At 36.4% G+C, this 13,410-nt stretch overlaps 1 protein-coding gene across 4 annotated transcripts in view; it reads right to left on the reverse strand.

The window, feature by feature from the left end:
• COL12A1 (collagen type XII alpha 1 chain) overlaps nt 1-13,410 on the reverse strand; it is a 113,497-nt gene that overhangs the window by 12,536 nt on the left and 87,551 nt on the right. For all 4 annotated transcript variants that reach the window (XM_074333209.1, XM_074333207.1, XM_074333210.1 and 1 more), the window contains 7 exons: nt 10,878-11,027; nt 9,082-9,159; nt 7,656-7,742; nt 6,186-6,239; nt 5,018-5,113; nt 4,207-4,260; nt 3,499-3,552 (listed from right to left, as the gene is read on the reverse strand). In XM_074333209.1, the coding sequence (XP_074189310.1) occupies nt 3,499-3,552; nt 4,207-4,260; nt 5,018-5,113; nt 6,186-6,239; nt 7,656-7,742; nt 9,082-9,159; nt 10,878-11,027 (573 nt within the window). The remainder of the gene's footprint in view (nt 1-3,498; nt 3,553-4,206; nt 4,261-5,017; nt 5,114-6,185; nt 6,240-7,655; nt 7,743-9,081; nt 9,160-10,877; nt 11,028-13,410) is intronic.

Below are 13,410 nucleotides of genomic sequence, written 5' to 3' on the forward strand. Positions count from 1 at the left end.
GATGCTGTCTTAATCATTTTCCACTGGAAACAAAGGAAATCCTCAATCTGCAGTTAATTTTTTTAGTGGCCCATCTTACTTCTTCTCATCTCACAGGAAAAACCAGAGCCACATCAGACTAGGAAGCAGAAATCTGTCCCAGGAGCACAGCGCATCTCCCCACAAGCTCACTCCTTGGCTGTCCTGCCCCATCTCCATACAGTGCCAAATGACCTCTGCTTGGAATGAGTCACTGTGCTACCCAGTTAACATTCATCCCAACAGCAGGTCTCTGAAACCCAGCCGAGGATTTGTGAGTCAGATCATTTTTTATGGTTGTTGCATTCCTCTGTCAAAGGAGATTTTTGTCTCATTTTCTGCAAAGAATAAGAGTGATAATTTTATCCATATTCTTGGATTCTAGCAAAAATCAAGAACATTTGGATCACTGCCTGCATTAAGTATCCACACTTCCACTGATTTCACAACAGGAAGTTTAAATTATTGCCTTAAAATCATTAGAAATATTCCACCCCAAAAAAAAAAAAAATTTTTTTTTTTTTCAGTAACTTAGATAAAAATTTCAGACTGTTTTCTGGAAGATCTAAGCCTACTTAATAAAAAACAGACTCCAAGTTCATCTGATGTAACATCAACATTGCTTCTGAAAGCCACTTAAGAAGCAAAAATGTACTGGTAGTATTGTTTGGACAGTTTGAATTGTATTTCTTCCATCTAAATCTCTCCAACTGCTATGTAAGACATTCTTATTTTTTTCTTTTTTCCTTTTTAGATAACTATCATATTTCTGAATAATCCTCCTTCAGAACATTTTCCTTTTTTTGAAGCTATACTGAAACATAATTGACAAAAAGCGTATATATTTGTGGTGTACATGGTGATGTTTTGATATATGTATACATTATGAAATAATTACCACAATCAAGATAATCACCATATCATAATCATACCCATCACCTCACATAGTTATCACTTTTTGAGTGTGCTGAGAGCATTTAAGATCTACTCTATTAACAAATTTCAAGTATACAATATAGTGTTATCAACTATAGTTACTATGCAATATATTAGATCTCCAGAACTTATTCATCCTGCATAAGTGAAACTTTGTACACTTGACCAATATCTCTTCATTGTCCTTTCCCCTCTGCCCCTGGCAACCACCATTCTACTCTTCCATGAGTTCAACATTTTAAAAATTCGATACATGAGTGAGATCATGCAGTATTTGTCTTTTTGTGCTTGGCTTATTTCACTTAGCATAATGTCCTCCAGGTTCATCCATGTTGTCACAAGTTACAGATTTCCTTCTTTTTAAAGGTTGAATAGAAATATGTATATCTCACATTTTCTTTATCCGTTCATCCATCAATGCACACTTAGGTCTGATCAACCACTTTCTTTTAGGAGAAACATATATTTAAGTTGGGGTGAGGGTTTTATTCTGGTGTCCTCAGAAGGGCTACCCACTGAGTCATCTGCAGAACTTTATGCTATAATTTTATTCTCTATTTTCAAAGCTGCAGCAGTTATTGCTGCTTCCCCCTATGTGAGAGTGGCTGAGGAAACCTACGGTTGTCTTCACAGATGCACATGTATTAGATACCTGTACATGCAGTTCTTTTGTTATTTTCTAACATTCCCCAAAGCTGTGACTCATTTTGAAAATCACCTATGTTGAAGACAATCCATGCATTCTGTTCCTACCGACTCCACCTTGGTAACAATCTTACTTCCCCACCGTGGTCCTTGGGCTTGCTCTCCTGAGCTTTCTTCTCTTCTCTTCCACCGCAGTTCTCTTTCTCTCTCTCTCTCTCTCTCTCTCTCTCTCTCTCTCTCTCTGTCTCTCTCTCTCTCTCTCTCTCTCTCCTTTTCCAGCTAAGTTATCTGTACCTAAAATCTACCTAACTTTCTAAAATTATGTTCCATCAGCCATGCACCCTACTTTCAGCACTAGTGGTAAGAAACCAAGTGGTGGGTAGGTGTAAAAGGTTATGAGGGAAAGATGGGAATGATTTCCTCAAAAGTCTCCTCACCCTCAGCCTGAAAGACCTGGACAGCCTCACCACAAAGTTGGATTCTCCGATTCAAATTTGAGAGTGGAAAAGCATAATCGTCCCCACTCACTCATTTTTCAGAGAAGCACTAATGATGGTGGTGGCTGCCTGACTGCTAGTTCAAAGAGAGCATGTTGATGGGACTTGCACTGGTGACCCACCATGTCTGCATGAATCCCACACTGGGTGGATGTGATGGACCCAATAAGGCTTCAGTAGTAGCAGCACCAAGTAAGTCAGCCCATCAATACTTCTTGGTTGTGGTATTTTTTGTTTTGTTGTCTATTAAATAGACTGACTCATCACCCTTACAATCTGCATTATTGTCTTTATTGTGAAATAAGAATTCAAAAAAAACCAAAAGAGTCAAAAGAGTCAGAAAAATGTGTGTGTGTGTGTGTGTGTGTGTGTGTGTGTGTGTCGCCTCTAGGTTCCAGACTCCCAGAGAATAGCGTTTTTTTCTTTGATCTCTCTCTCTCCCAAACTCAAAAGTAGGCATAGGAGCAAATAAAATTCATTAGCATATCATCCACCCTTTGGTATTATCTGGGAAAACCTTTACTCAATCTGAATGGCTTCCCTCTTCTGCCCAGCAGTGTCTCAGAGGTATTACGGTTAACAAATCAATGTTTTTAATGATAGCTATGGCAGCATTGACCCGCTCAGATTCTGCTGCTAATCAAATATTTTAACTTTTGATTAGTCAGAATAGAGATTACTCTCAGATCTGAACCACAAGATGCTGAAAATTTCCTTCGTTCTGAGCAACTCTACAATCTCTATCAAAGCATTAATGGTCTCCAATGAAACCATATATTTCTATAAATTGAATAGAACAGAGAGGCCAGGTTCACTGTGCTTCTCATTTACTTGTCCTGGAAAAAGATTGGATTTCCTGCACTGTTTTCATAATAAGTCAAGAGCAAACCTGAAAGCTGTCACAAATGAGCAAAATCCCTACTAAGTACCAGTTGTCTATCTCATCATTAAGTCCTGGAAGTGGTATTTAAAGGTATAGAGAGGATGGCCTGACTTCGTGGACAGTGCCCTAGAAATAAAGACTACTCTCAGAGTTACATAAAAGCTGTATCATAACAGAGATGTTAATTTTATGATTTAAAACAATTTGCTAGGATTCTTACATCTCTTTCCAATCAGGTAAAACTCCTTTTATGGACTACTTTTTCTAAATCTGATAAAATTAAAAAAAATTCCCAAAATTAAAATTTCAACAGTTCTTCTAAAGTCCCACCATTTTATTTCATAGACCCTGAGATTGATCTGATATTGGGTGGCCCGCTGATAGTAGTTTTTCAGCCTTCCACAAGATATGTGAACTCTACTTTCCAGCCATACAAACAAATTGTAAAGGGTCTTTAATTAGTGGGCAGCAATATGATATCATTTCCAACATTGTTATAGTTCGCCCAAAAAAACTTACTCTGTCTCCTGGAGGTCCCATTGGTCCTGGTGGGCCAGGTAGGCCTTGGGTTCCCTACATGAAAAGAAACAAAAAAGTGGAATACTAACGTCTAAGTATTACTTTATCTTCTGTACCTGAAGCCAATAAAAAAATTTTAAAAAGTAGAATACTATAATATAGTTCCTCTGCTGGAACAGATACAGTTATTTTCTAAATGTGAAAGAAAGAATGAAAGGAAAGGAAAGGAAAGGAAAGGAAGGAAGGAAGGAAGGAAGGAAGGAAGGAAGGAAGGAAGGAAGGAAGGAAGGAAGGAAGGAAAAGAAAGAAAGGAAGGAAGGAAGGAAGGAAGGAAGGAAGGAAGGAAGGAAGGAAGGAAGGGAGGAGGGGAGGAAAGGAGGAAGGGAAAGAAAAGAGGGAGGGAGGGAGGGAGGGAGGGAGGGAGGGAGGGAGGGAGGGAACTTCAGGGTGCTCTGAAAAGACACAGAAAAGCAGAACCAAGAACAGTGCCAACCATACTGTATATGATCAATCAACATTCAGATACCTGACCAGACAAAGCACAGACATGATGAATAAGACCATAGTATGAAATAAAAATAATGTGAAGCACATAGCCAGACTTTTTCTCCTTTGCTGCTTAACCGTGGTTCAGCTTTTGAAGCACTACAAATCAACTTTTCAAACACTTGACAAGTAAAGGAAAAGGCAATTTCAAGAACAACTCACTGTTCGGCCTGGAAGTCCTGGCTCTCCAGCATCACCTTTCATCCCTTGGCGACCCTAGAGAAAGCAATGGGAAAACAGTTCCCAGGCGTTTTGTAAAAGCCCCTAAAGTTTCATTTGGACAGTAGATGCATCAACTCTCTTGAGCAAGAAAGCCCTATTCCTTCACATGATTCATTTGTAGCTATATCAAATATACGTGTGTGTTTTTCCTTTAACTGCCAATAAAAATGTATCTGTCCTCTATTATGGCACCTTAAAAGTAAATTTAGAATTAAATTTAAGAACTATTCAGTTATCATTCTCATTCATACACGGTATTTGTTTTACCTTGAGATATAGAAAAAAAGTTAAAATATGAGCTTTAAAAGGTAAAATACCTTATATAACTTCAAATTAGCATTTGGAACAGAAAGCAAACATTTTATTTTAAAAATTTTAAAAGAAGTAATAACTTAGATGAGGTATATAACACAAGCTTGCCTTGAGGTCATAAATATTAGAAAAGGACTCCAGGGCTGCTACTGAAAGCAACTGCAAAGTTTTCAGGATGCTGAAGGATATATGTACCACTTATGAAAAAAATTGTAAAGGTCAAATAGGTAGCAATAATTTTTTTCTACAGAGTTTCATATTATTATATATACTATTTACATATCTGAAATTATAGTCATCGTAGGAAGTCATCGCAATGACTCACTTTGTTGAGATCTCTGAGAAAACATTCGTTTGGCAAAACATAGTAAAAAATGTTCCAGTTAAACTCAGTGTTAATCCAACATCCTCACTTAATACAGAAAGCCTTTGTCCTTACTTGTTCTCCCGGAATAGAGAGTCCATTGGGTCCCTGGGGACCTGGAGGACCCTGGGGGCCTGGAGGACCTGTATCTCCACGAGGTCCAGGGGGCCCCTAAAATACACAAGAGAGAAACAACCACAAGTCACATAACGCTCATCCAGTGCTTAACACCCAGTCAGAAACTTGTCTTCATAATTCTGAGACACTAATCATAGAATCTTTACAAACATTTTAGAATCTATATATCTATAAAAGTATTTATTAAAGCCATTCCTTTCTCTCTTTTACTACACATTAAAAGAACAATTGGAAAGTGCAATAAATTCAAAAGAACACTTAAATTTCCAAAAGTCCTATTAGAAGTAGATTGTTTAAAGTAAAATACTTTATTGAACATAATATATTCATAAATTTATCTACTATATTCATGAAATCAAAGCTCAAATTTCATCAGATTTGATTTATTTTAAGCTAGTCCTGATTTCTCTTAGACTTTGGCTTATTTCTGGAACCAACATATATACAAATCAAGCAAGGAAAGAACAGATATCCACTGAGTCGATAGTCTACGCTGGAGTTTCTTTGCAACGTATGTAGGTGGAAAAGGCACAAACTTGGAGGCAGACAGATCTGGGTTAGCATCCCAGCCGCACCCTTTCCTAACTGAGCTAGCTTGTCATTAGTGATATTAGGACAAAAGCAACACATTAACTTCATAATATATTGCTCCTCAGAAGCTTGAGTCATTTTATGGAAGACCAGTGTGGAACAAGTAGTTGGGGCCAGTGACCCCCAGAGAATGCATATGTAGCCACACAGCTCTCTGAGACAGGTGAAAAACAGAGCCACAGAACTGTTCCCAACCCTCTCCAGCTTTCCAGCAGGACTCTCTGCTCCCTGTAGGGTCTTCTGATTCATGGCCATGTCACCTCCTCAGCGTCCCCATGTTGCAGCAGAGCCCTCAGGTTCTTCTGCAGATTTCCCACGTGCAATTCCTACAGCAGTGAGATGCTTCATACATTTCTTTCTCTGATCCATCATTTTGACATCCAGAGACAGGGCAGAGGTAATCACATTGCCTAAGGTACACTAAACTTGAAACAACTTGCTCAAGGTCACATTCCCCTTAGCCAAAATTTGAACAACCAGATGAAAATTTAAATGCACTCTAAAATATACTTACAATTGCCCCACTGATACCTCTTTCACCTCTGGGACCTTTAGCACCAGGTCCTCCCTAAAATACATAGTAAAAGCACAATTTAGGGTAAATGTAAGGAAAGTAGTAAGAAGTTGATACATAAAAATTGCTTCAAGAAGCAGTACATTCTCCAGACAATCAGTACTTCTCCAGTTACTTACAAAATATTGAAGTAAATATTTCATATCATACAAATATCTGGGGAAAGAGAATTTCAAAACTTTGTACATTCTAAGTGTCTCATTTTTACATTCCGAACTTTATTGTTAGCAAAATTTGAAGTTCACTTGAAAATTTGATGTTTATTGGAAAAAGCAAGCATTACTTAAATACAGTAAAGAGAAAAATAAGTTTTGGAATTATATGAATGCATTCTTCAGGAAAAATAATATGCAAAATGAAGAGTATCTCTCAGAATCTGAGAATATGTAGTTTAGTAACAGGAATTCAGAGACCACTGAACAAAGAAAAAATAAATATGACAGTGGCATCCAATAATATTATCTTACAGTTAAAATCTCTGTTTCTCAAACACATCTAAGTCACAGTCAGGATAATTTTATGATTAAAAATATAAGTCAGGTAAATCACTATTAATAAAAAACATTATGGCAATTCCAGTGACATTTTGATTCTGTGTATCAGGAGCTGGTTTATAATTAACCTAAAATCAATTTACATTATTTGCTATGACCCACGGATAGTAAGATTTGGTGTTTTGAGGATATCTGAGCCATTTCTGTTAACTAACCATTTTCTTAAAAGAGGCCAATGTTGCTTAGAGGTATCACTTACGTTCTGCAAAACCAGCCCAGGTCAGATGTTGGATTAACTAAATCAAAAGGTTCCACATTATTAATGAGCTCTATCACTGCAATGTTAATGGTTTACCTTAAACTTTTTTGGTTCCCCCCCACACCCGCCCCAAGGAATAGACCTACTCACAGTCTTCTCACTCAAGTTATTCCAAACCTCAATACTTTCAACCAGTGTTTATGATATCACGACATATGTAAACTATCTTCTTTATACGTTATTCTCATGATATGGCTATTCATAAGGTACACATAGCCTACATTTTAAACAAGTTGTTCTTGGGTCAGCCTCTCACCCGTGGCTCCATAACATACATACAAGAAGTTTTCAGGAGATGTAAGGAATTTTCAAAACTTATGTGACTACAGGAGGAAACCCAGATTCACATCTTTAAGAGAAAAGATCTTGACTACTAAGCCCATGTCACTCATTCCTGCATGGCTGGAGAAATGTGCTCAAACGTGTTCAGATTTTTTTCTTGATTTACTCCATTTCAGATCTCAAAACATACCACAAAAATGCTTTGCCATTTGGCTTGCTCTGTCCTAGAAAACACAGATGGCTGGAAGCATTATGCAAAAGAATGGTTACCCAAAGATGTAACATGAAAAACTAGGACTGTTTCAGTTTCCTTACCGCAGGGCCTGGTGGGCCTGGAGGCCCAACGCTGTCCTGTGTACATGTGCAAGCATTTGGAAGAGCGGGACATTTTGCTTCATCTCTCTGAAATTTCGAAAGAATATTCACCTATGAGCTGAGGGTAAAAGAACAACTTCCTTTCCCTACCCCCATTTATCTTATATACACAAGGAAATCTGTTTCCCAACTTGTAGAAATAATTTTTAGCTATCATTACAAATAGTCTTATGTTGAATCTTGCTTTGCTCCTTTGCATCTTTATTTTATGTTTTACTTTAGGAAAACTCACATAACAAATAAATGTTTACAAAACTACCCCTGGTAGTTTTGGACCACTGGTAATATCATCTAATTTTCTCTAAGCCAGTGTTAGGGAAATGCTGAGTATCTCAGCTATCAATGCCTGTTTCACTCAGAATAAAACCTGAAATCCTTTTCATGGCCTGCAAGGTTTTCCAAGCTCTTCAAACCAGAACCTCACCACCTTGGCCTTCTCATTGCCTACCCCTTCCCCACCCCATTCTCTCTGATCCAGCCTCACTGACCTACTGGATGTTTCTCAGATATTTAGAGTACATTGTAGCCTTAGGGCCTTTGCATTTGCAGTTCCCCATGGCTGGAAAGTTCTTTCTCCATTATCCACATAGTTTGCTCCTTCACTCCTCAGGTCTCTGCTTAAACCTCACCTTATCACTGAGGGCTGATGGTACTCACCTGGCTATCTATCCCTGTATCCTGGTTTGTTTTTCATCTGAGGACTTTTCACTCTATAACATAGTCTATATCTACTTGCTAATTCTTTCTCTCCCGCTGCCTTCCCACTAGAATATCCGCTTTTCCCTGCTGGAACCCTAGCACACAAAAGAGTGTCTGGCTTATAATAGGTACTCAATGAATATTTGTTGACTAAAAAAGGCATACTCATCCTGTGGATGTGTGCAGTCCATTGCTTGCCCAAAGCTTTAAATTCATCATCAGCATTCCACATTGTAACTACCACCACTTGCACAGATACTATGGGGGAGAGCCATCATCTCAAAAACAAATTTGACTATTGCTACCATAAACCTTAGATATCCAGAGATGTGATGGCTTGTTGTGTAAAATGCTGAGACTTTACAAACAATAGGAAGGATTTACAATCAGTGGGTTTACCAAACATGCTGACTCAACAGGACTTTTCTGTCTATGCGTAACCACGCTGGCCCTTAAAGAGAACTTCCAGATGTGTCTTGTGCATTCCTGACTTCCAAGGGAAGGGTGGCTGGCCTTAGCTGTGGTAGCTGCAGCGCTCACACATAATCATGCATCCTGGAGACGCAGTTGCTAAGTGCTAATTCCTCTCCCAGACCATCCACATCCGCTTCCCTTATTCCTTGGGGACTAGTAAAACCCAGACAGGATTCCATTCCATTGTACTTACCTTAGAGGGAATATCACAGCATCTGTCTCTACTGGTCCACACCGGACTGCAGACGATATCAAAATTCTGGATTTGGAACTGCAAACAACCAACAGCAACATCAGTGAAAGATGCATGAGAAACATTCAAATTAATGTTTCTGCATTTTATCCTTTGCCAACCTTTCACAAAGCCTGTCTCAAGGGTACAAGCCCTTGAGAACAATGTGATCCTTACTTCATAAGGAAAGAACATGAAAACCTATGCCTAGGAGAAAAAGACAATAAAGTAAAGGCATACCTGAAATTCCCACTTCTGATTCACTTCCTTGGCTAAAATGAAATGTTTGATTGAGTTTTGTTTTTTTGGGTTTTTTACATTTTCTTTATTTAAAAATTTATTTCATTAAGAGTTTGAAGACTACACACATTTAAATCAACTCTTAAGAGTCTACCCTTGTAGAAAAATAACAACAACAAACTAATTCCTTACTTATTCTAAAATTGATGCTCCTCTTTTTATAAATTCTTACCTAGGGGCTGACTAATACTTTTTATGATTACCTTCAGCTTAACTATTTCAATATAGTACAATCATCCTTTGGTATCCCTGGGAATCAATTCCAGGATCCCCTGCAGATACCACAGATGCTCAAGTCCCTTACATAAAATGACAATAGTTACATATAACCTATGCCCAAATTCTTGTATACTTTAAATCATCTTTTGATTACTAATACCTAGTTCAATGTAAATGCTATGTAAATAGTTGATATACCGTATTGGGTAGAGATCAACTTTCTGGAATTTTTTTTCTATTATTTTTGATCCATGGGTGGTTGAATCTGCAAATGCAAAATCCGTAGATAAGGAGGGCCAATTGTATGTACTTTCTATCTTTCTACATTTTAAAATTAAACCTCTTTTCAAAAAAAGAAAAAGATTGTTTAGCTAGAGCAATTCTTTTATAACCCCAATATATAGTTGTTCTGTTTAAATATCAAATCCATTAAATAAAAGGTCTGGATTTTAATCACAATTACATTAAATTTGCGTTTATTATTTTTACATTGTGGAACAAAAATTTCACTTTGGCATGTAGGAGAAGAAAATTCTGTCTATGGGAGAAAAGCTAAGTTAAATAAATGTAATTTTAAAAAATCATAGAAGTAAAAGATGGCAGACTTGCTTTTAGAACAATATTATTATTGATTGACATTTAATATGAACTTAATTAGCCTGTTACAGTGAAAACCCTCGATTTAAAATTGTATTACTAGATAGCCTTGTAAATAGGGTTGGCATGCTCCCACCTCAAGCATGAGCCAGTGAAATCTGTGAGTAATACAGTCAGTTGGCTGCCCTACTACATTGATCTTGCCTGTGAGACAGACGGATGATGACTCCTCCGTGAGAGCGTGTGGGCTCTAGTGATGGTCAGAGCCAGTGTCCACAAACGCTTCATATCCTGACTGCCCAAATTTGTATTAAGTCACTATCTTTGAACAAAAACATGAATTAAGATCTCACTGATTATCTTGGCAACGATTTGTATTGTATTCTCCCATTTAGTCCTGTTTCAAGATGACCACATGATGTTCTCCGATGCCTTGACATCTTATTTTGTTTTTAGCAATAAAATGCACTATTATATCCTGTCAGTAGCATATTCTCTCAATGTAACTTTTCCAATGTTTCAATTTGACCAAGGAATTTAACAATTTAAAACTCACTGAGAAAAAAACGAACAGATTATTTTTAAAACGCTGTTTCAATCTTAACACAAGGAACCAAGAAAAATAAAAATGTGTTACTTACTGTGGCTGATTTCCTCTCCCCTTTAAGTAGTTTTCCAAGAATTTCATAACCATCGGTTGTAATATTTCCAGCTTCTTTGATGTCTTTTTCTATAATTTCATAGCAGTCGATGTAAATCTTAACACTTTTTGAGGTCACAACAATATGAACCTACAAAGATCATATGTTTCCATTATAAATTATCTACCACCAAAAAATTGTCTGACTTCTGCATATTTCAGATCAGGGGTTTTAAAATGTATTATTTAAGCTATTCTCATTCCAAATCTAGAGTTTTAGACTAAAAATCCAAGATCAAGCTGCAAAACATTCGTGTCATTTATTAGCCATTTCCAATCAAATGACCCACTTAACCTCTCCGGGTCTCAGTTTTCTTCATCCACATGTACATGCCTGATTTCTTATTCCTACCATGTACTCTTACTGAGATGTCCAGAAATAAGTAGTAGATGAGGGGACTCTGTAAACTATTAAGAGCTAATTCAAATAAAAGTTAATAAACCATTAATATATTATTATAGTCAGTACAAAGGAGCCTCAAATGTCTTGCACTGATTTTGCTAAATTAAATTTTAATTTATTTCCTAATTTCAGTCAAAAGAACTTGCACATCATGTAGATACCTAACTAACATAGTTAAGAACTAGCTCATATCTTCTAAAGAGACTCAGCTCTGGAAATCAGTAGATTCAAGATTCAGTTTCCTTACAAGTAAAGAATCTTGTGTTGATTTGTTGTTGTTTTTTTATCTGATATTGAGCACATTCAGAATCTTAAGAAATTTATTAGTACAGATAATAAAACATCTGAATTTCAACAATGTGAAGAATGGTTGTGGGTAATCTTTGAGTTTATAGTTATGTTGATATTTTCCATTTGTCACAGCACAAATAGTCAAGTAAGCACTTCATGATTATTCTGAAAAGTTTGACTCCAAGTTAAAAGGAACAGAAATTCCCTTAAATACTTTGCATCAATAGCATAAGGACAATGTCTACAGAAATTTTTAAACAGTAAGTGTTTTTCTCAGAAAATGACCACCAAAACATTAATTTAGTGTATCTATAAATGATTAATATGAATAATATGTTGTATTTCTATAAAAGTGATCATAGCTTGCTAACAATAAACTTTATACTCCCCCAGCACAATCATCTAATACTGAATTCAAGAAGACCATCATACAAGCATCCCTAAGATATGTATTATCTAGTAAGAACTAAAACTTATTTGTTAGCTCTTGTATAAACAATCTCAGAGGCAAATATTACAAAATATTTGAAAAATCAATATCCAGAAAAATTATTTCAAACTCAAAACTTTTAATTTGTAACAAAATTATTCCAAATACACTAGTCACTAATTGCCAACCATAAAGAAGCACATGCTAAAAACACATTTTGCTACAATTTCTTCCATATGTTTTACTGTATTTTAAATACATACATAATTACATTTTAGAGTGGGCTCTTCATCTGTAGACCTATGTCCCACATATTTAGGGACTATTTCCCAACTGTGAAACATTGTTGGTCACAGACGAGTAGAAAGAAATGGAACATTGTCAACTCAGCTCCCATCCCAAGTTCTGTCCTTCCCTAAAGCTTCATTTTTCATCTATTCTCCTTTTTTCTCTTAATAGAAACTTCTCACTTGGATCTATGTCATCCATCAATAGACTGGAGACACAAAAAGCTTTTCAAGCAAATTCTCAAAAAGCAACAGCTATCTGCCATTCCTTCCTTAAACTCTTTTAGCTTATCCCCTCTCTTCCAAGAGCTCCCTACATGTCATTTTCCCTAATTTCCTGCTATCCGAGTATTACTCATTACCCAAAAGATTGAAGGATTTCAGTTACCAAATTACATGGAAAATGAAAGATGAGTGTTTGTATCCTTGGATCAATAAAGAATACAAATAGCCAATAGTGATTGAAGTTGGTACTTTAATTGATGGTATAAATGAGAGTGTGTGAAAAGAATGGGATGGAAGAATGGAGGGGGGAAAGAATACAATAAAAAAGTAGAGGAGAAACTAATAAAAGAAACATGTCATGGTTTAAAAAAAAAGGTAGAGAATTTGAGGAGAGAACAGAGCTTGAGAAAAGGATAAAGAAGAGGCACTGTATAAAAGCTAAGAATATACATACCTCTCTATAAAAGCAAATAAGGGAGGAAATGTCAAAAAATATCTTGATTCACAATAATTAATGACTGTCACCATAGACCTCTGCAAAACACTGCCTTTTTTTTTTTTGCTCAAGTAAAATGAAGCATTTGATGAAAGTTTGAAAATTAAAAAAATAATAGTCCCAAATGGTTATCAGTTGGCTAACAGAAAACTAAATTTCTAGTATCTTCAGTGGGTATGGAAGGAAAAATGAAGTAGTCTTTTAGAGTAATTTATTCAAATGTAAGTTTAATAGGTGTATTAAGGAGCCAAAAAAGTCCATATGAATTTTGCCAGATTCAACATTGGATAAGGAGCGATTGAAGCTAATATTTGTCAAATTAGAATTTGCTTTCCCAATGAG

Source organism: Rhinolophus sinicus, linkage group LG05 (assembly GCF_036562045.2).
Source record: "Rhinolophus sinicus isolate RSC01 linkage group LG05, ASM3656204v1, whole genome shotgun sequence".
NCBI classification, from domain to species: domain Eukaryota; kingdom Metazoa; phylum Chordata; class Mammalia; order Chiroptera; family Rhinolophidae; genus Rhinolophus; species Rhinolophus sinicus.